Source organism: Centropristis striata, chromosome 6, assembly GCF_030273125.1.
Source record: "Centropristis striata isolate RG_2023a ecotype Rhode Island chromosome 6, C.striata_1.0, whole genome shotgun sequence".
In the NCBI taxonomy this organism is placed as follows: Eukaryota; Metazoa; Chordata; class Actinopteri; order Perciformes; family Serranidae; genus Centropristis; species Centropristis striata.
Window position 1 is genome coordinate 7292492 of NC_081522.1, and position 22007 is coordinate 7314498.

Genomic DNA, 22007 nt, shown 5'->3' on the forward strand with positions numbered 1-22007 from the left:
GAGGACAGCAGCCTCCAATAGAAATGTCTCCACTCGTGCATCAGACATTATTCACAGTATGTTTAATTTTTTGCCATAATATGTCTGGGTTCATCTCAGTCCTCACACATGGCTCATGAGTAGGTCTGTGTATCAGTTTGCACAATTTGTAGCACATGCAACTTCCTCAAGAACTGTTCTTTCCTATATCAACCATTGGCTGGCCTCATGAATCTGTCACTTTTGTTATTATTTTTTACTAATGAAGTTGTCTGGCATCTCACTCAAGATTACTGTCATGATGAACAAAGCAACAAACTTAAGACAACCAGTTCTCCTGACCAAAGGAAGAGCAGGAGTTTGAAAAAAATGTTTGAAAACCAATGTCCACTAATGAGCTTGGCAGGGTTGTATGTGAGGAATTGAATAAAAGCTGTGCCTCTCACAACATTTTAAGAGAAAAATTGCACTTTCGTTACATCATGGGCATGTGAACAGACAACGGCAGAATGGATTATTCTGCAGAGGTAGTTTATGGATGTTTTAATACGTGTTTCCACTGAGAAAACTGGCCACTATTTGAATTAATTGTAACCAACAAGACCAGAAGTGCTTTGCTCTCCAAAGGAACAATACTGCAAAAAGTTTTACAGCCACCTTTCAAGCCTACAGTAAATGATTTTTAAGTGCTTAAAAACAGATTTTGGGTGGAGTATCACTTTAAACTCCATCAAGTTAATTGAAGACTGAGGCTGTGTGGAAACTCTGGCTGATTTCAGACCCCAAAACTGGCACATTCTCGTTGGTAGTTCTGCTTTGCTTTAAATTAGGTTTAAACAAATTCTTTCAAACTGAGTCAAAGTGACCTTTATTCTCTAAGTGTGACAGTTTGACAACAACCCCTTGCCCCCTTCAGTTAATTCAATTCATTATGTTGGAGTTATGGCTGAAAATAGACCACCCTTGCAATGTGGATCACCACTGCTGACCTCCTTCTTTCCTTCATGTAGGTTTTTGGGTCACACGTTCTTAAAAAGGAAAAGAAATCAGGACATCTCTCCAATAACAGTTTGATTTACGCTTGACTCTACTGTAAGAAGATGAGAGCTGGATGAAGTATTTTTAATTCTCTCACAGTCTGACTTCTGGGAATATTTGTTTATCCAATTCAACCACTATGTCAAACCAGAAATAACTTTTTAAAGTCAGGCTTGAACTCTGGAAACAGATTAAAGGAACACTAGTAGCGTGCAGTTTTGGCTTATTTTGTGAATAGGATGGAGGGTGTTTGCAATGTGAATGTCATACACTAAACTTGTTTAAATTTTATAGGCATTTTCCCTGTCGACTTCAAGGGAAAGTCATAATTACAGTTTCATTTAGCACTTTATAAACTCACACAACAACACAATATAAAAAAACGTGTTTCTTTCAAGATCCATTTATTTGAGTTGATACAGTACTACAGAGGCATTGTGTTGAGTAGAAATACACCCGAATGGATGAATTAAGACATTTTTACAATATTTAAGCTGTTATTGATTTGTTACTCTTAAAAATACACGCTTGACCGCAGCCTTAACAAGGAGATGATACCACTCGATTTTGAACAAACAACTATATGTTTGTGTGTCCTGAACACAAGACGCAGTCTAAAGCAGGTCAGAGCATGAACAGGGAGTATTTTTAACAACAAATTAAATGGCTTGATCACCAATAAATACATGTATAAAAACACATTGATAATAATTTTCATTATCAAAAAAAAAAAAAAAAAAGATACCAAAGGCACACAACTTAATCCACCTTGGCAGTCCAGGATCACCAACAGACAAAAAAAGAACTGTGGCAATAGCCATCAATAGTAATGAGCCGTAACGAAAATAATACTTAAATAACATAATAATACTAATTTATTATTATTGTCATAACAATATCCAGTCAAGTTTTCCTATGATTAGACTTTCTGCTAACTAACAGATATGCACCACGTATTTCCAGTTTGGCAGAGATAAAGTTTCATCATCAGATTCTTTCCATTGCTTTATTGCCTTTTTTTCTCCTGATGTAGTTCAAGCCTTTTGGACCTCCTCTGCTTTGGTAGAGGTGGAAATGCAATTTTCTTAGGGTCAGCTGTTGGTACATATTCTTGCATTTCAATTAATTTAGTTTCCCATTTCGGAGGTTTGTTAACGGGCTCCTCTCGCCCAGAGGTGTAGCCAAACAGGGAAAAACTGAGACTACACCAATTTCCAATCAGTTTTGCCCAATTCTGAAGAGAAATTCTAATACTTCAAGGAAGGAAGTATTTTCTGCCATAACATAAAGCAATATAAAGTTTCTTATATTTTGGAAAATCAAAAACAGAAGCATAATAAAACAAAAATACTAACATAGTATAATTTTCTCACTGTAAATCCAGTTGACAATAAAATGCAATACAAAAGGCAATAGAATGCAATATAATACGCAGCGGGTCTTTGTTTGAATCAATACCCAGGACCTTTGCTTCACACCAGAAGACCACCGAAAACATTCAACATGTGATCTATTTCCTCAGGGGTCATCCGCTGCATGGTTTTCCATCTACATCATTTGATATTTTGTATGATGTCAGTAACCGTTCTCCCGCTTTTTGCTGCTGTGGAAAAGTGAAACACACTTTCTAAGGCCATGCAGGACGCACAAGTCACACACTGACTGACCCTCAACACAAGCTGTATCAACAGCCTCCAGCATCTCAAATAAAAACTCAAAAAGAAAAAGAAAACAATGGACGGTGATTTCATTCACCAATGGGGATTCCCAAGTCAAAGAAAAATCCAGAGGACTCCCATTAGTCACTGACCTATTCATTCCCCAGATACATGCCAAAGCATCTTTGGTATAAAAAAAAAACTTTCCATCTACTCTTTCTACTCACTTTCTTTACTTTCACTACTCTACATTACAATTCCTTCAAAAAATAAATCTTACTCCATGACCTTTCCTGTGCTTTACAGGAAAGTCCTCTCTAATCTCAGCACCTCTCCAAGCATCGCTCTTTCACACTCTTTTATTCTCCCTCTAGCTATAAATCTCTACGCGCTGCCTCTTTCTTACTCTCAAATGAAAACAATAGCTGGCTAATTGTGCTTGGTTGACATAATGGACTAGTATACACAGCTGGAAGGCTGAGTGCGGACCGCAGATCCCACCTGTGCTGAGTCGGGCCGCTGCTGATAAAGATCTCTAGCACCAACACGTCTCCAGCCTTTGTCTGAGGAATTCGCTGTGTCATCAGCAGGCTAAACAAACCGCCGTACTTAGCTCTTTTGAAGAGCTTTGGGGGTAAATTATTTACTAGTCTAACAACTGAAAAGCATATTATGTGTCTTTGGTAAAACAAAACAAAAATGAATCTCTCACTAAACAGCACATTTTATCAGGTAGCCTTGAAAATGTGAAACAACCAAGGCTAAGGGAGCCAGGCACATTCCAGGACTGTGAGATGGTGTCTGCGCCATCTCCCTTGACTAAATGCCCCACTAGGTGAGTCCCTGCAGACCTCTGGTGCTGCCAGCGAATACGTGCTCAACCAAACCACCTAAACTGCTGACAAACTACTATGGGCTTAAACACTGACAAAGAGCACAGAGGAGGTCTTTCTGAGGTGGCCTGTAGTTCCTGGCATATCTGTGTGATTCTACTTTAAAAGGAGCAGAGGGGGGGAGGAGACGAGACTGTTTGATCTCAACTGTCTGAGATTGACCTTTGAACCCCAAAACAAGTAAAGCTGTGCGCTGAAGGCCCTGGGTCTCTCCACATTCACAAACATTTTAAAAAGCACAACTGGTGACAGGTTGGCCTGGCTTTTCCCTCCACTTTAAGGAAATGACATACATAATTTTTTTTATTATGAATCAAAAAAGGCACTTCCTACATATTCCCTAGTATCATAAACACATATAGGACATACGCTTTTATGAAGGTATATTTGCCTGTGTGTTTTACAAGCGCAGACACAGTTATATATGCTGAGTATATATATGTTTCTCATCACTGAGTAACATAATTATATATGTCAGTTCCACACAAAGAGTTGGAGACAAGGACTCTTCCAGTAACAGCCAGCGCCCCACCAGTTTTGCACTTACAACTAAAAAGCTACGAAAATATTAATAAATAATCAGCAATGTCAGTTATTTTTGGAAAAAGACCCTGGTTTGTTTCTTTTTTTTTTAAAGGAAGTAAAGATCACAAAAGCATGTGCTCTGCGTGAGTTTTAAGGTGCTTTTGTAAACTCAAACTCAAAATGGGTGGTGTAAAAGGAGAGCCAACCAGTTTCTGGTTGCTGCGTTTGTGATTCTAACTTGCCTTCTTGCTGAATATGTAAACATGTTGAACACAGCAAAGTCTATGGGCGGGCCAAGAAAGCAGACTGGGTGGCATTCTCTCGTGCCAGATCCTCTCTCTGGTTCACAAAACACTAACTGAATTTCCTCTGACCAGAGAAGTGCACCTCAGTGTATACATTTGTGTGTATGTATGTGCAAGAACATATAATTCCCATCAAGATTTCAGCCCTATTTGGAAAACCACAACTTCCCAAAAGGTGTATCCCAGTAACAAACTGGTCGTTAATGCCACCCGTATCCATCTGCACACACACATACACACACAGTCTTGTTCAATTCCCTCTGCTTCCTCTTTCTCTGCCACCCATCTCTTAGGTGAGGTTGCTGCTGATGTCCAGGGCTTGCTGGTACACCTGAGTCATGTCCTCCAGGTCCCCCAGCAAGGAGAAGCTGCCATTGTCCCCCGGGGAGCCTTTCGTTTTGGGGCCACGGCTGAACTTGTGTCCCTGGTGTGGCGGGGCTGCCTGGAAGCCCTTGAAGTTGGCGAGCTGCAGCAGGTTTTCAGCCGAGACGCAGGCCCTGATGTTTGGGCGGAGGTGGGGGGTAGAGGAGTGCCACTCAGCCCCACCAAGGGAGCTGGGCGACAGGGACAGGACGGAGCTGTCCTCCCCGACTATACTGGAGGGCCGACTCTGACTCCTTGACAGACCAGAATCAGTTGAGGGAGGAGGCTCACCAAGGACTCCAGCTACCGCTGCCGCTGAGGGAGGCCCGCTGTAGGTGGAGTACTTGCCGTTTCGCTTCAAAATGCCCTTTCTTCCCATCACTCTCTTCGGCGGGGAGGTGGCTAGCAGAGACATACTGGTGCCCCCTAAAAGCTCGGAGGACTCGCTGCGTTCTGGCGAGGAGTAGTACCCTGATTCCCGCTGTTGGTTGTTCTTCAAGATGCCTTTCCTGGGCAGAGAGGGTACCATCTTAGCTGGTGAGCCTCCTCCCAGACTCGGCTCCTCTTCCTCTTGATCTGGACTCGAGGCTTCCTCTCCCCCTTCAGCTTGCTGTGGCAGCACTGCCTGGCCCAACTCCACCTCGTCCAGACTGGCTGACCGCTGCTCCTCAGTAACCCTAGTCTTCAGGATCCCCTTGGGTCTCTTCAAGCCTGGCTTATCCTCCGCTCCACAGTGGGTTTGTCCTGCCTCGACATTTTCCTTCTTGGACTTTTTGGGCCTCTGGCGCAGCAGCTGGGGCATGGCTGCAGCCTTGGCTCCAGAACCACGTGGCTCAGTGCGGTTCTGCCAGTCGATGAAGCGGGCCAGCATGGGCGAGCCTCCGTGGTCGCGTTGGGTCTCGCAGTCACACACACTGTTCTTCCAGCCCCAGTTCACCCACCAGTGGTTGGCTATGTCCTCCACTGTGGCCCTGCGCTCAGGGTTTACCATCAGCATCCAACGGATCAGTCCACGGGCATCTAGATGGAAACAGAACAAGAACAGCCAGTGAGCCTTCAAATACTAAACACCACTTGTGGAGTGTGAGTGACTAAACAAGGCAGTTTGAGATGCCGACACTGCCCAATGGTTGATGTGAGTTTTCATAAAATGATGAAATAATTAAGGATGTTTGCAAAAATGTGGAAATATATTTTTTCAAGCATCTTTTTCTTTCTGTTTGTTGCAATTATTCAGTTTAGAGGCTTTTGAAAACAGCTACATTGATTTTATACCCTCAATAAAAGTATTAGTCACTAAATATTTTTCATGTTATTTTTCCATTGTTCAGTGTAAACCACAATAATAGATCCTCGACTGAATAACACAACAAATGGCATTGACAAAATTCACACCATCTGAGTGTCTTTAGTTTAATAACATTCAGAACTCAATAATATTGGCCATTTTTATATCACCAACTCCTGCGTTCTACAGAGAAAATGAATTTTAAATGGCATTGTCCATCCAGTTCCTCCACAATGAATTCTCATCCTAATAAGATACTGATGCTTTGTCACAGCCCCTAGACACACACAGAACCCCTTTGCTTCAGTTTTGGACGTGTCAGGACCGGTATGTCACTTTCTAGTTACATGCATAGTGGCTTTTCAAAATAAACTTCTGTGTTCATGGGAAATGGTTAACTCTAGACAATAAAATCACTTGACTAAGGTCAGGGTAAAAGAACAGGGTTGGGCTTTAAAACAACTACTTCCGCATTTAACTACCAGGGACAGTTTTGCAGGCTGACTCCAAATACCAAGACTGACTCTTGATTTCAAACAGAACACAAACACCGGTCTCCTGGGTCCCAGTCAAGGATTTGTTTCCAGTCAGGGCCATGATCAACATTGCAATCTCACGAGTTGGGCATGAGACCAGGCTGTCCTACTATATTAAGTTATTGAGTTACTGTTATTTGACTTACTGTTGTTGGAGTTGACACAGTTTGAAATGTTTTTATATCAGACATATGGGAGTCTTTCATCATATTGCAATAACATAACATACCAAAAATAAGTGTGTGATCTTAATACTTATAACACTAACAAACCAAGTGAATTTTGAACTGAGAGAACAAAAGTTGCAGAAGACAGGAAGACAATATCAAAGGTTAAGAGATATTGTTGAGTTTCTTTCTACTGTCTGGACAAAAAGGGCATCATATATAATGGATTGTGCAGATTCTGCTAAATGTGTACATTGAGAGCACGCTGATCCATATTCCATTCAACAATTTATGAACCAAGATCTTAAGATCTTTTACGTATTTGGGGGGTAGCAGGGGTCCTGTACAATTTATTGACCGAACGACAGGAGTCAATGGTTTTAGATTCCAACAAAAATTGAACCTCCCTGACTATCTGCGGCCCAGCCAGGTATAGTTTATGATAAAGATTTATGAAAAGCACAAGATCAGGTGTTTTACAGCATGACAAAAACAGGAGGAATACAAACATGTATTTACCTGAGGACTGAGTGGGTTCTTTGTACTCGCCGTTGCTAATCTGGCGAATGAGGTTCTTGTGGTCTCCCCCATCAAATGGCATGGTCCCGTAGACCAGGGTATACAGCAGCACCCCCAGAGCCCAGCTGTCCACCTGGGAAAACAAAACATTTGGTTATAAACTAGGTCATTTAGTCATACGCAGCACACACACTGCCTATTAAAAAAATAAAAAAAATAAAACAAAAAGTTGACGTGTGCTAAATTTGATGTTATGCAATTGAAATGTTTTAATTAATGATTCAAGCCATTAAAATGGGTTGTAGAAAGAGTTCAGCTCTGTTGACCATCAACCCTTTGAGTTATACTATTGAGTTAACTTAAACACCACAATCACCTTCTCATCACACAAGAACCTCTCTGTTAAAGAGCTTGTGACGCTGCCTTTTTTCTCCAGCACGTCTTTCATAGAAATAATGACAAATGCCAGTACTCTGGTGGGAAATGGTTTCTTTCCACACAGATAAATCCTTTCCTCTGACCACCCCCCCCTCAAGTCTCTCCTGCTCTGTCAAGCAGAAGCAAGCACTTTCTGACCACCACCCTAATGCAATGTGGCTTTCTAAGTAAGCAGTTACATAAGACTTTGTGTCTGGAGCATGAGGAGGTGCAGAGCCACGTGGGAAGTGGTGGGAGTGGAAGAGGGTAATGAGTCCAGCAGAGATGGCAGAGTCGTGATATCCTGTGGCTCTGATGACTCGCCGGAGACATGCTGCCGCTCAGTCATCAGCAGATGACCTGTCTCACTGTGTGTCTGTGTGTACATGAGAGTGTGACAAAGAGGGAAATTCGGTGTGTGTGTTTATTGACCGTGGTTTAGGGAGGATGAGATGTCCTGAGGAATGTGCTTTTGATGGCGGTAGCTGAGCTTTGAGACATAGTCTAGGAAGAGGAAATCAGATAGGACCAGTTTAGGAGTGAGTGTACTTCCTCCAAGGATCTGGACACACATCAAGAATGTGTCTGTCTCCGGTTGCCATTGGTCCGTTCTGAGGGCGAGACAGGGCACGCACTATTGTTGTGTTCTATTTTCGTTGCCTGTGTTTGCTGTAATTTGTGGCCTCACCCCAACCGGGGTTCTGTAATTTCGATTGCAATCGGACTGCTGTAGTTTTTAGCACTCTGGAGTAAATTATAGTGAATTACGCTAAATTGAACGGTTGGACTTGAATATCTAAAAATGTGAGTTTTTCCCCTCCGCTGTTGCTTTGTTTTATGTAACTGATGCAATTTTAGAGACGACGCCCTTCAGAATGAGTCCGGAATTGCCAGATAAGTGGCTTTGGGGAGACATTTTCACTCTTTCTTTCACCAAAACTATTTGACTTTGACCATGAGCATCTCTTTGAGGCTGTGGAGGCTCATTCCGATCCCATTAAGATGAAGAGAAAGTGTGGAAAAACTATCCTCCAGTTCCTCACTTCAAAGGACCAAGACATTGTAGGAAGGGGAGGACAGGGAAGGGATGCAGACAGTATCTGAGCTGACCTACTGTGAAGTTGCAAGAGAGACCTCCCTTTGACTGGAGACTAACAGTAATCCCATCAAAGAAATGAAAATAAAGCCTATCCACATCTTTGTGTATGGCCTATGTGATGATGATAATCCCCAGTGAAATAATAAGGATGAAAGCAGTATAAGGTGAGACATCTGGGATGATCATTGTGAATTTAACAGCTAGGGAGGACAATGATGATGATGGATACATAAAAAGAAAACATGTCCTGGAAATTAAGGTCTCACACAAACAGCTGGGGTTTTAGTCATTGACATTGTTTGGTTGACTGGGCTCACCTCTGGGCCACGGTAAGGTCTCCCATTGACGATCTCTGGTGAAGCATAGAGCGGGCTACCACAGAAGGTTTGCAGCAGCTTGTCCTTATGGTAAAGGTTGGACAGCCCGAAATCAGCAATCTGTGGATACAGGGGTACGTGTGAATTTTACTTAAGTCATGTGATTGCTAATACCTCACAGTATTTGATCATTTGAGACAGGGTATTATAGGTCAGTGGGTGTCACAGATCAAGGGGCAAACTTACCTTAATATTACAGTTTTCATCCAGTAGCACATTTTCCAGTTTCAGATCCCTGTGCACCACTCCATTCTGAAAGACAGAAAAATAGAGAGTAATGATTGATGCATCTATTGGTGCATTATTCAAGAGAGATGGATCCAAGCAATAAGCAGTCCATTGTATTAAGAGATGATTTACTCTGACAAAGCTAGCTTGTGGCTCTCGGGGGAAATCAAGGCAGCCTGTTGGTCTAGTACTCTTTAATTGGTCTTGCCCCCTCTGGGGTCTTTATGCTGACATCTGCTGTGATTTTCTTTTCAAATTGACACATGTGTCACATAAACATAAGCCTGTAATTGCCACCCTGTATGAATGATGTTCTCACAACATCCAGGGATTAAAAACAACTATGCTGTTAGTTCCTGGGTTTGAAAAAAACCCTGGAATTAACATGTGGTATGCAGACAGACAGAACCCGGCTCAGATGTGGAGGAGTGACTTCACCCATCACTCCACCCCCCAGGGCTGCGCTCTGCATGGCATCTCCAATTGGTTATTGCCTGGTAGGGAGCTTGTGTTCACATGATCCTGATTGGTGGATACAAGGAAGAAATGGTTGTTTGCTTGTTGTGTCAGTGACTCACACTACCCCACCCGGTGGGAGGTTGTGCTTGGTGGTGATGAATCATCATTCATGGCTGTCTGGGACGCTCCTATCTGAGGACTATGACATCATCCCTATCTCCAGCTGGGGAGAGGATGACAAGAGGGGAGTCGGGCCAAACAAGCCCTGGGATCTTGGGGTTTTGATGGGAGTTAGTGAGGTGTGGAACTGAGGTTGACGTGGGTGTGGCTGAAGCTGAATTTCTGGGGAAAAGATTTGGGGGTATCTCGGGACATCCATCAGCGTGTCAACAGATGAGGACCGAATTAATGCGGGGACTGTTTGGCGCACTGTAATCGGAGTGTAAGCCTGAATTAAACTGGCCTGTGTTCCATCTTAACTCAGAAACAGATGACTCCCAAACACCAGCGCCAAGAAAAGCATACTGTGTAGGGCCTGCAGATTAGCTGGCTATATGGCTGTGGAGGTGCATGGTTAATGTTACAATAGGCACGCTGTGGCCTGGAAAACAGTCTGGATGTGTGCAAGAGAGAAGGTGACCAAGAAAATGAATGTGTGTGTTTTTTTCACTATGTATAATGTGGTATGGGTTTTCTCACCTTGTGGCAGTGGTGCACGGCGGAGACTATCTGTCTGAAGAAGTGTCGCGTCTCCCGCTCACTCAGGCGCCGGCGCTCGCTGATGTAGTCATACAGCTCGCCCTTGCTGGCGTACTCCATCACAATCACAATCTTGTCCTTATTCTCAAACACTGAGAAATGATAAGAAAACAATTGGAGTCCATTAATATCTTCCTTTATGAAAACACATCTATACTGAAGCTAGGGAGGTGGGAGGACAACTTATAAAAATCATTCCAGGTTCATTCCATTATGTTAAAATCACAAATGGACATTGTTATGTAAAAAAGCAGAATAAACCAGTTTACCCCCCTTTAGTTTTGGAGCAGGAATACAAATTCCAGAGGAACACATTACATCTCTACATTTCTCCCAGGGTTACATCACCCAAACCCCACCTCATGTGTCTGGCTCCTTCACAACATTGCAGGGAGGGGCGGTTAACTCAATCAAGCCCACTCCTCTGAGAGTGCAGTGAGCAGAGAGCAGTGATAAACAGGCAGAAAGAAGGAGAGAAAGAGTTTCAGACAGAGGGTACACTACAGTGTCAAGCGATGCCCTTGACACATCACACTTCAACTTCACATCATGTCAACACATTTCACATCACACTCCCACATTCTTAACCACTATACTGAGTGTCCATATCACATGAATTATTGTACAAGCGTCTATTGTAGCAACACACTGCAACTTCCCCTTCTCACAGCCACATCGGGCTCTTATTTACGTAGATAAAGTAATGCATTACTCAACACAGATAAGAGCATCCTCTTTTTATTCTAAGATAATTTAACTGTTTATTATATTTGTGAATAACAATTGAAGTGACGTAATAATCACGTCACTGTTCTTGTGTCTTCTTTAGGTTAAAATTGAAGAAGGGACAAAATACTGTATCTATTGTTTTACATCTGACAGACGTTGAATTTTTTTGTGGCCAAAACAAATCATGGACTAGAATGGCACACAGAGTGCAGACCAAGGCCAGTGGTGCATTCATGTGCTCCTTGGATGCTCCCTTTTTCTAGTTGTGAAGTCGTGTTAATGAACTTCGAGTCATATTGTGGAAAAAATATGGACGCTACAAAGATAAGTTGTATTAAATTGATAGCTGTTTCTCACAATGAAGAGTGAGTGAATCAGGTGAACCAAAGGAACAATTTTTTCTAATTATTCTGACACCATATGAATGCAGCACATATGGCCCATCTAAAAGTGAAAAGTGATTTGTGTTTCTGACAACTTTTATGGATTCTTCCAGAAAGTTTTTTTTCTATAACCCTGCTGACAGACTGACAAACAAACCGAACTGCCTTGGCAGTAATAAAAATAGCAAACAATGCAGGAAAATGTATTAATCTTCAGTTTAATTGTTTTTTTTTACATTAACTGAGTGTATCACTTGAATGATGGTGACGTGTTACACATCTGGTGACCAGCGAAAGCAATGTTATTACAGTTGTATTACTGCAATGCATTCCTATCCAACTGCAGTCACCAAACATATCATTGTGTGTCAGTATTTAGCCTTCTGGTGTATAATTTCATGTTGGCAACTTACATCTCTCCCAGCGCCTTGGCATGAAGGGAATGAAAATGGTTAGAGAAGGAGAGAGAGAAAGTCCGAGGGAATACTGAGGAGATGACAACAACACAGTCGCCCATGTTGGTCTGTATTGTGAGGGCTGATTTTCCCACACAGCAGGGTCACCGGGGGTGAGGGCCTCTACTTTCTGCACCCTTGAGTGAGCACCTTCATAGTTTGTCACACTACTTTCCTCACCCCACTCCCAGGGTCCTTTTAAAGATATAATCCTCTACAAAAACACACAGTTGCTGAGTGATGGTAATGCTCCCTGATTGTGACTGTCTGGCTGCTCGGGAAGTAACAGACGGGGTGTTAGCCAAGCACCCGGGAGGGCAGGGAGGGATCCAGCCCTCTTATTGGTGGACAGAGTGGTGACCTGGGGTGAGATTTGCGGTGATCTGTGGTGGGGTTGTGCATGGAGAGCCAATTCTCAGCTTGCACTCCCATTTACCTTTGACCACTGGTGATGAAGTAATTACCTGGCTTACATAAGTTGGGTTCGTTACAGCCCGTTGGCTAGGCCGGCCCTCACTACAGCCTTGCTGTCACTCACAAGGCTTTGTTCACAGGTCAGGCCCTCGCATCTGACTAATTAGCACCCATTGTCCTATTGCGTGCACTGATGATAGACAATGGTGCAAGCTTGCATAGGGGGTAGGAAAAGTACTACACCAAAGTGTAATATAGAGGAGTGATAGAGTACTATAAACACAAAATATAAACAATTAATGTTTCTAGGTTAATGTCACATTGAGGAGATCGATACTACTTCCACATATGTACTGTAAATATGCTAGAGCCAGCAGCTGGTTACTTAAGCTTCACCTTAAGCCTGCAAAAAGGGGGAAACAGCCAACCTGGCTGTGTCCCAAGGCAACTAAATCTGTCTGCCACCACCTCTGAAGCTCACTAATTAACATGTTATGTGTTGTTTGGTTAACAAAATGTGTAAAAACAACAATTTGTCTCACTCTTCTTGGCTGTGAGTGTAGACTCCAAAAAGTCCCTTAGTTCAGCTGAGCTAACAGCTGCTGGCTGTGGTATCATATTCACAGTGTAGACATTATTGATCTTCTCATTTCAGTCAAAGAAAGTGAATGAATGTACATTACGTAGACTGTGCACACTATTCAAACTGTTCCTTTAACTTGTGTCATTTTGCCAGTCACTCATATGTGCATGGTAGTAACATTTTATTTTGCTGTATCAATTTTCACATTTACAGCATTTTTTGGGGTTTACTATTTGTTTTAATAGGAGGGCACTAGAGCACTAAGTTATGCCTGCAGGGCGAAGAGCAAGATGCCCCGCACTGCATGCTGATGGATGCAGAATGTGAGGGAGTGGTAAAAATCAATCTTCACACACACATCTGGTTCAGCTTTGCTTCACACAAGGCAGTTAGCAGGGGCTGTTGAAGAGGGTGTTGCCGGATACACAAATCTCGGGCCCCCTATATATCTGTAAAGCAAGGCTGGGTGGAGGCCAGGCCACAACAGTAAACGCTGGGTTTGAGGAGAAACACCAAAGAGCGAGAGCAATGAGTCTGATGGAGTTTGTTGGTAGAGTAGGCTGCTTATAAAGACAGGCAGCACACATTGACACACCATACAGCCCGCTTGGAGTTTATAAAGCTGGGTGTTCTTTTAATCATTCTACAGAACACATAGAACTTGGCTGCACTTCAGCCCTCCAGCTGACTACTGGCACGTTCCCATGTCAAATAGTCATGTTTGTCACATATTCACATTGCTGATAACAACCTGGAGACTTTGACACTGAACAAAGGACAGTGGGTAAGCCAGTTTGGGCAGTGGCACACAACCGGCTGCCATTGTGCCAGGGCAGCTATCCTGAAAAGGGCATTCAAACTGTTGCTTTGTTGACACGGGCATATAAATAGTCACGAGCCACAAATCATATGAAACCGACTCACACCGCAGAGCCTTGTGACTTTAATTGCCTGCACATAGGCCCAGACTACATTATAAGAGATGATGAATTGCTGGCAATATGTTGAAAGAATTCAATGGGAATTGTTCAACCTTTACACTCACCATTAATTCTTATCTACGTTTTCTTCCAGTGAAGTTAAGGTCATTCAAAGGGGCTCATATTAAAAAAATGCCGTTTAAGCCTGACTTGAAGGCTTTGATATTTAGAGAGTTGCTTCCTGGGGTAGATCTATGATGATGTTGCTCCAGCGAAGGCTTAAGGCTTTTCCTCCCTCTCTGCATAGCGCTTGTACAGAGTCAGACAGGGTGCAGGCCTGGGTGACTAAGGTCAGTTCAGTGTCTTTCTAGATACACACACACAACCACACACACAGGCTCATACACAGACACAAATATGCAGGAACATATGCAGACACACATATGTGCAAATACACACATACGGTATACAAGTACAGTCTGGTTCCCAGCTGCCGTTGTCTCTAAGTATCAGCAGATGTCTGGCCCTGAGATCAAGACCAGAGAAGACAAGGGATGAAAACTCTTAGATGTGGGAGAGGCAATCCCTTAGAATACCACCGCTCTTACACACACAAACTTTCAACGCACACGTGCACACACACACATTCAGAGAAATCCAGACGCACACCGTCAAAGCCATCCAAACTTTTACTGGCCCCGGCAGCCAGACAGAACAGAGGAGATGAATAACATCCCAGAGCTGTAGTCCAGGTCGTATTATGACATCTGCATGCCATAACATGACAATCCTGCAGCTTGGCCACAATTGCTGAATGAGCTGAGGGAGGGGTGAGGTTTGGACATGTGTGTTTTTGTTTGTGTGTACTTTCTGACATGCAGCACAACTCTCACCTTCATATATAGAGATGATGTGTGGGTGGCGGAGGGATGACATGATCTCAATCTCTCTGCGGATGTGAACCATGTCCTGCTCATCCTTGATTTTCTCCTTCCGAATTGACTTGATAGCCACCTGGATACAGAGGACAGGAAAGGCTTTGATTAGATGACTTACAGCAACAAAAATCAAGATTTCACAGTAAGAGATACCTTGGATGCAGCACATTTTCCTTTCTGTCCACCTAAACTGATTGCATAAATATGTTGATTTAATTTGAAATGGTAAATGACCAAAACTGAAAAAATAAGACTACATTTATGTCACACTCATTATCTTATCAGTGAACTTCGCAGAGTACATTCTGCGCATCATGTGACGACTGTCTGTCTCAGTAAAAACATGTGAGCCAACTTATGTATTGCAACATATCTTTACCTAATAAACTCTGTGTACTTCATCTCAGGGGTCCTGTAGGGTCTTTATAATAACCTTTGACCTCCTCACCAGGCCTTACTGTTATGACAGCCAGCTGAGTCAAAAAAGGAGGGGTGTCAGCCTAGTCTCACAATTTGATTTATTCTTTTTTCTTTATGAAAGAAGCAAAATAAAGGTGAAAAACAACCTGACATGTGATGCTATAATGGAGGCGTGCTTTGTACTAGTTCAGGGTCTATATTTAACCAGGTATTAGTCAGTGCTTGGGCTGGGTTTCTGGCCTGGACTCCAGACCCATCTCTAACAGAGAGATCAGGAGTCAGATTCACAGCTGAGCACCACGAGTATCATGAAAAAGATGTAAGCGAGGTGTTAATGTTCACGGTCTCTGGAGGAAAGCAGGGAGGCATGGAGGTCAGAGTGCTCCCCCATAAATCAGATGTCAGTATTAACTTACACAGCCGTGTTTCCTCCCCTGTCAAAAAGTCCTTGAGAAGACACTACATCACTACCCAGTCTCTTATTTTTAGTCATTCTGATTAACAGCAGCTAATAGCCTACTTTTGAAATGGCCTGAAAAGCTTGCCTGCTGGGAGTTTTATGAGGAATCAGAAGAATGGGCAAGGGTTGAGGAAGTGATTCAGTCTACTTGCGTTGCCAATGGGCCTGCTACATAAGGTTCAGCAGTCCACAACTACACTTGATTTGATGATTTTTCACTGTCATGGCAATGCCACCGGGGTGAGAGTCAGCCGTAACTGGATGCATTCAAACCTCGACCCTATGTACTCTTTAAATGAGAGGTTAGTGGCCTTTTCCAAATAAACCAATTGAGAATACGCAGTCTAGCACATGTCATTATAAATGTAGCCTAAACATTCTGGATTGAGTCCTGGGTTCGCTTTGATCTGGCCTCTGTAGAGTCTGTTTGCTCTGAATTCTGTTAGTTTAAACTTTTGTCCTCTCCTAGCAAAGCGGTAGTATTCGGAGGAGCACAGCTTTATTCCATTCAGCAGAAACCACAGGCAGTAGCGAGTGCCAAGCTAATTACCGTGTACATCAATAAAAATAACCCCAAACCGGAATAGTTCCTTTCCAGAGCATGCCTTGATTACATAGAATTTAAAGAAATGATACCATAATAAACAAGTTCCAGGGGGTCTACATGCTGTGTTCATAATTGGCAAAAGTTGTTTGTGTCTTAACACTGACGTTTTCCTTTACCTCATCAAATTCATCGACATTTTATCACTGATCCCCAAAACGTAAGTAACATTTTTGACTTTGGTGTTTTACAGTGAGGCAGAAAGTGAGTCACCTTCCTGGGTTTAATGAAGGAATTCATTAATTTAGGCAACAACTGAGAAACAAGCCACAAAAGTTAAACGAAAAAGCAAGTAAACTTCCTTGTTTAACTGCTGCCTAAAACCAAAATAGCCTTTTCGCCAAAAAGTTTACTAATCAATCTTTAACAGCCATGGTCTTCATTCCACACTGTATGTTAACTCATTGAATGAGCCAGCTCTCCCACATCGGGCTTGAGACAAAGCCAGGTATCTCTTGTGTGTCTCCTCATGTTCCCCTGCCCTGACCCCGATGTAGATCATTAAACAGGACTGCAGATCAGCCACTTGCCAGCTGGCCGGGCCGGCTGACACAGCTACGCTTGTCCTTAAGTGGATCCCTATTACTGTCACTCACAGTAAACAGGCGATGCACTGCTGCCCACGCCGGCCCCTGCCAGGTATGGGGCCGGCCTCGTCTGGGCACCACCCCCCCAACCTCTTTGTCAGCAACAGAGCTGTTTGAAGTGAAAGTCCATGTTTCGCTTCACTAGAGCCTGACATCTTCCTGCGCTTTCTCAGGCCATTAAAATAGATGAAGTATTCATCACAAGCTCACCCTTCTCTGCGTTCGCTAAAAGATCATCATCATCTGTTGCGTTGAGTGTGTGAGTCTTAGTCAGAGTTGGGGGGAGAAAGAAAGAGAGAGTGAGTGGGAGGAAGAGGCGTCACTTTTCCAGAGAACTTTATTCTCAAACACAGCCAGGAATCATAATACCTCATCAACGGCACCACATATAGCACAGGAATGTCAGTGTTTTCCCCTCTCGTGTACCTCTCCAGTGAATCCATTGTTTTGGAATGATGTAATCTGGTGCTTTAAACTCACATTAATATGGCTCTCTAATCCCTTTAACTGAGGCAGTCAACTCTCTTGTTATGGTGGTGGGCTTCCCTGTGTCTCTGTGCTAACTGTGCCCCCCCCCCTCCTGCCTGTGATGGATCCCCCATACAGGATATTAACCTTCCCCTTCAATCTCATTTCCTGCTGGGGATGGCCTTTCATGTGTCACTGCCCATTTTAGGCCTGGCTGTCACCACAACCTTTTTACTATAGTCCACTAGATGGCAAATAAAAGCTAGTCTCTTTCTATCCCCCTGACGAGTATACAAACATGAAACACATCTACTAGAGGCTTGTGTCATATATCCAAAACTATGATCTCTATGATCAATTGCACTCCATACGATGTTGGGTTTCGACTTAGCTGCCAAGCATTACAACATACGGCTTTGCAGATTAAAGCTGACAGTCACTCATTTCCACTTTCGCTGACACACTGAATGTGCCCACATCTAATCAATCTTCCTCTAGTGCCTTCTGCTCATTTCACACACGTGCATACAAACAGTTGCAAACAAAACTTCCTCAGTCTGTCTCCTCACTTAGTTCTCTCTGCTCTTCTCATTTGCTTCGTGGAACGAGGCAGAAATAAGGTACAAGGAGTCAAGATGATTGCATAACAGTCTCAAATCACGGCTATCTGCCATATGGACACAGGGGACTGACTTGAGTCAGAGGTCAAGTAAACTCTAGCAAGCAATGCCAGACACACGTGGCCCGTGAGGTGGCCGGCAGTCGTGCTCAGTCTGTTTTTTGCTGGCACTCCATGTGCAGAGGCGTTGATTCTCAAAGGATATCCCTAAGATATACAAACTCCCACGTAAAACGCAGTGGTGCAAGGAAGACCTATGCTTAACTGAGATGCTATTTAAAGTCTGACTGCTGTGCTCGCGGCATTGCAGCAGATTACAGGACGGGAGAAAGGAAGGCATTAGGCCACTGAATATTGACCTACAAAAAATGATGCACACAGGCAGGTGTTTCTTTTATGTCCACCTCATTTTTGTGTGTGAGGGTTGGCAAAATAACAGAAACATCTGTCTGTGGAATGCAAAACACATTTGATTTAACATCTCTCTAAAACTGAACATTATAACCTTCACAAAAGGTAGGATTTAGTGCAGCACTTTTGTATTGGACTGCATCAGTTTTTAGCTAGGTATATATAATGGCCACTGATTACTTAGTTTGTGTGTACATTCTTGCAGAGACTGGTTGAGAGATGTATTTTTAGCAGCAGTATCAGCTAGTTTTAGACACACTTCAGATTTAAACAAATCTTGTGTTGGTGGCTGTCAAATGCTGTTATTCATTCCAACAATAATTAAAGAAATAAAAAGTAAATGCCTAAAGCCAAAGCCAATTTAAGATATCTTAGGGAAACAATATCTCAAAATCACTCATGTCTAAATAAGACATTCTGACCCCTCCAGTCATTATACATTATGCACTTTCACAATGCTAGTGAGAGCAAGCTACTCTGCATCAGAGTTGCTGCCATGGTAATAATAAATAGGAAAACACAATGAAGACTGTACAAGGAGCCAAGTGGGACAGGCCAAGAGAGAGTCCGCCCTATCAGAGGGTTTATGGTCCCCCTAACTTGACTGCAATTGCCAGGAGCTATGAAACCATTGGGGGACATTGTTGACCTAGACTAAGTTTCCCCCTGGCATTCTCTGTGCATGGAAAGTTCCCCATGACTTGCCAAAATGGGTACAGGGGTCAAATTTTGCCACAGGAGGAAACAAAATAATATTTGGAGAGATCTGCTGGGACATTACAGCAGATGGTGGGGTCACTATGGCAAAGACATCCAAATGACTTTTTTTTAAAGAGAAACAGAAAGTGTTGGGATGACCTATGAACACACACTCACTCAAAATAAAAACAAAACCGAAAGGACATAGCCTGTGTCTAAATCGCTAAATAAACAAACATGAGTGGGACTGAGTAGTTTCTCTGGGGGACTGTTAAGCTGTTTTCTATGATGCTTCCTGGGACCACTGGAGTCACTTTAGTCAGTCAGTAGCCGGATTTGCACTACAGCATCCGGTCGTGAGGCCCCGCATAGGACATGGCGTGTGCAGCCACTACTCCGTGGCCCCATGGGTCCTTTTGAGCACAGGGGGAATTCCCAGGAGGAGAGGGCATGCACACGCCTGCAACAAAGCACTTATTTTAAGACAAATGTTTTTTTTTCTTCTAGAGGCTACAAAAGCGCTTCACATAAGTATACATGTGTACCAACAAGCGTCTGGATCCACTAAAAGCATCATAACAGATGTTTCCAGCTGCTTAGAGCGGCTCACCTCTCTGCCGGAGTGTCGCTCGATGGCCTTCTTCACTTTGCCATAGGTGCCTCTTCCCAGCGTCTCCAGCAGCTCGTAGCGGTGTTTCAGGTTATGCTTGTGGTGGTGTTTCTTCACGCCCGAGTTCCTCCGTCCTCCGGCCGGGGTCTCCTCGGGTGAGTTGCCGGTAGGTAGGGATGGAGCTGGAGGGGAGAGGTCACCCCCCGCCGGTTTACCCGCTGAGGTTGAACCTCTCTGGGCCTCGGGACGCGCTACCCCCCGGTGGGGCGATAAATAAGCGGTTTCCATCTCACTAGGGAAGTGTTTAAACAACCTTCCCACTGTTAAATATTTCAAACTACCTAACTAAAATAAATTGATAATATAATACTTATAGGTCTAATATTAGTAATAATAAATAAATAAATTACAGGGAATAACGCGTAGCCTATTATTACATGTGGAAACTAACATTTCCAGATTGTCTTGGTTGATCAGTTGGCTTTGATCAAAGTGAACAATGATTTCTCCTCCTACCTATTCATGTTAATATCGCTATATAATCAATCTACTAATGGATTAAGCACAACAAGTCTATAAGGACATTATCGGTCCATAATTACCTGATACATAGTCCTGTATCACTGGATAAAAATTAATTATAGTGCCAATATGTAATAAAATAGCCTATGTATTCAGGTTTCGGCAGCAGGCAGCATGCCGGAAGCTGAATCCACTTTGGATTCAAGATGATATATTGGCTATAATGTATATGCAAGCTCTATCCCAATAAAAGAAAAAAAAAAAAGACTAAATCAATTGGTCTTATCTCCTCACTCCTCAATCGACTTGCATGATCTAGCTGTGGTTAATTCTGGCTCGTTCACCTTATCTGTCGTCCTAAACGCTGCCAACATCACCGACTCACATCTAAAAGGCGAGAAAGCTGCGACGAAACCGGCGTTTTGGATGAAGATGACCCTCATTTTGTCCACGGCCCAGGTATAGCACCTCATTCATCTGGGCTCCGTCTATTGTGCGACTGCATGCTCCGTGCAGTGGTCGACGGCGGTAGAGGTGCGCTGTGATCGGACACTATCTCAAGCTGAGACGTTTTGAATATTGCCATGGTCGTTTGGCTGCTCCCCTTCTTCTTCTTCGTGTGCCCTTCTTCTTGTTTCTCCCTTTCTCTCTCTATCCTCAACATGAGAGGCTGTGAATAAGACTTGCGAGAGGATCCGAGATCGGAGGCGGGGTTTACGCAGACCTCCTCCTTCCCTGTCTTTTCTCTTCCCTCTTTGTGCTCTCTTCTCCTCTCACATCTCTGGTATGACTGCCGCTGATCAGGGGCGTAGCTGGGAGTCATGTGCACGGGAGGGGACCCCCCTTCACTGTCTTACCCCCACTTTGTCAAAATGTCTAATCATTAACAACTCCAATACACATCATTATTTAGGCTACTGATAAATTGATCACAAGTCTTCATAACAGACTACCTTCACCGAGAATACCATGTTTTTTCTCTACTTGTTTGCCTGTTTATTAGTTCACCTCTAAGAGGCACATTGACACCTTTAAGGAGTCAATCCCCATAGACCCCTATGCTAAAATGCCTGACTTTACTGCAGAAATAAACATATTTACAGTCTGGTACAAAAAATGTACAGTAATGTGCAAATGTCTATGGCAGGAATTGATGCTGGTTTGGTCACACCAAATATTGATCTGATTTAGATTTCACTTTGCATTTTATAAATTGATTTTAAACTATATTCAATTTCTATTTTTGAAAGTTCTTATTTAAGAGCATTTTTTCACACCTGCCTAAATCTTTTGCACATGTGTGGCTGCTTTGAGTGACAGACAACGCTTTCACGGATGACGTGTTTTAACAACCAGGCTTCAATCAGCCCACCTCAGCTCACCCACACTCCATCTCTTTGCCCACTTTTTGATTAGTCGGGAATTAGAAGGACTCAGGTACTGCCAAGATGGTGGCGGCCAGAGCCACCCACATTGAGCTACACATCGGCTCTTCAGAAACCCAATGGCTGACATCATCGAGATTGAGACCATATATTAAAGTCTATTATCGATAGCAATTAGTATAAAGACTAG

At 43.2% G+C, this 22007-nt stretch overlaps 1 protein-coding gene across 1 annotated transcript; it reads right to left on the reverse strand.

Annotated features, from left to right (window-relative positions):
- Window positions 1-1392: 1392 nt before the first annotated feature.
- Window positions 1393-21101, reverse strand: nuak1b (NUAK family, SNF1-like kinase, 1b). Its single transcript, XM_059335442.1, has 7 exons — window positions 19911-21101; window positions 14988-15108; window positions 10551-10702; window positions 9351-9416; window positions 9105-9224; window positions 7272-7404; window positions 1393-5781 (listed from the first exon to the last, which is right to left on the reverse strand). The coding sequence occupies exons 1-7, from the start codon at window positions 20196-20198 to the stop codon at window positions 4688-4690; spliced, it is 1974 nt and encodes a 657-aa protein (XP_059191425.1). The 5' UTR covers window positions 20199-21101; the 3' UTR covers window positions 1393-4687.
- Between the last annotated feature and the right edge of the window lie 906 nt (window positions 21102-22007).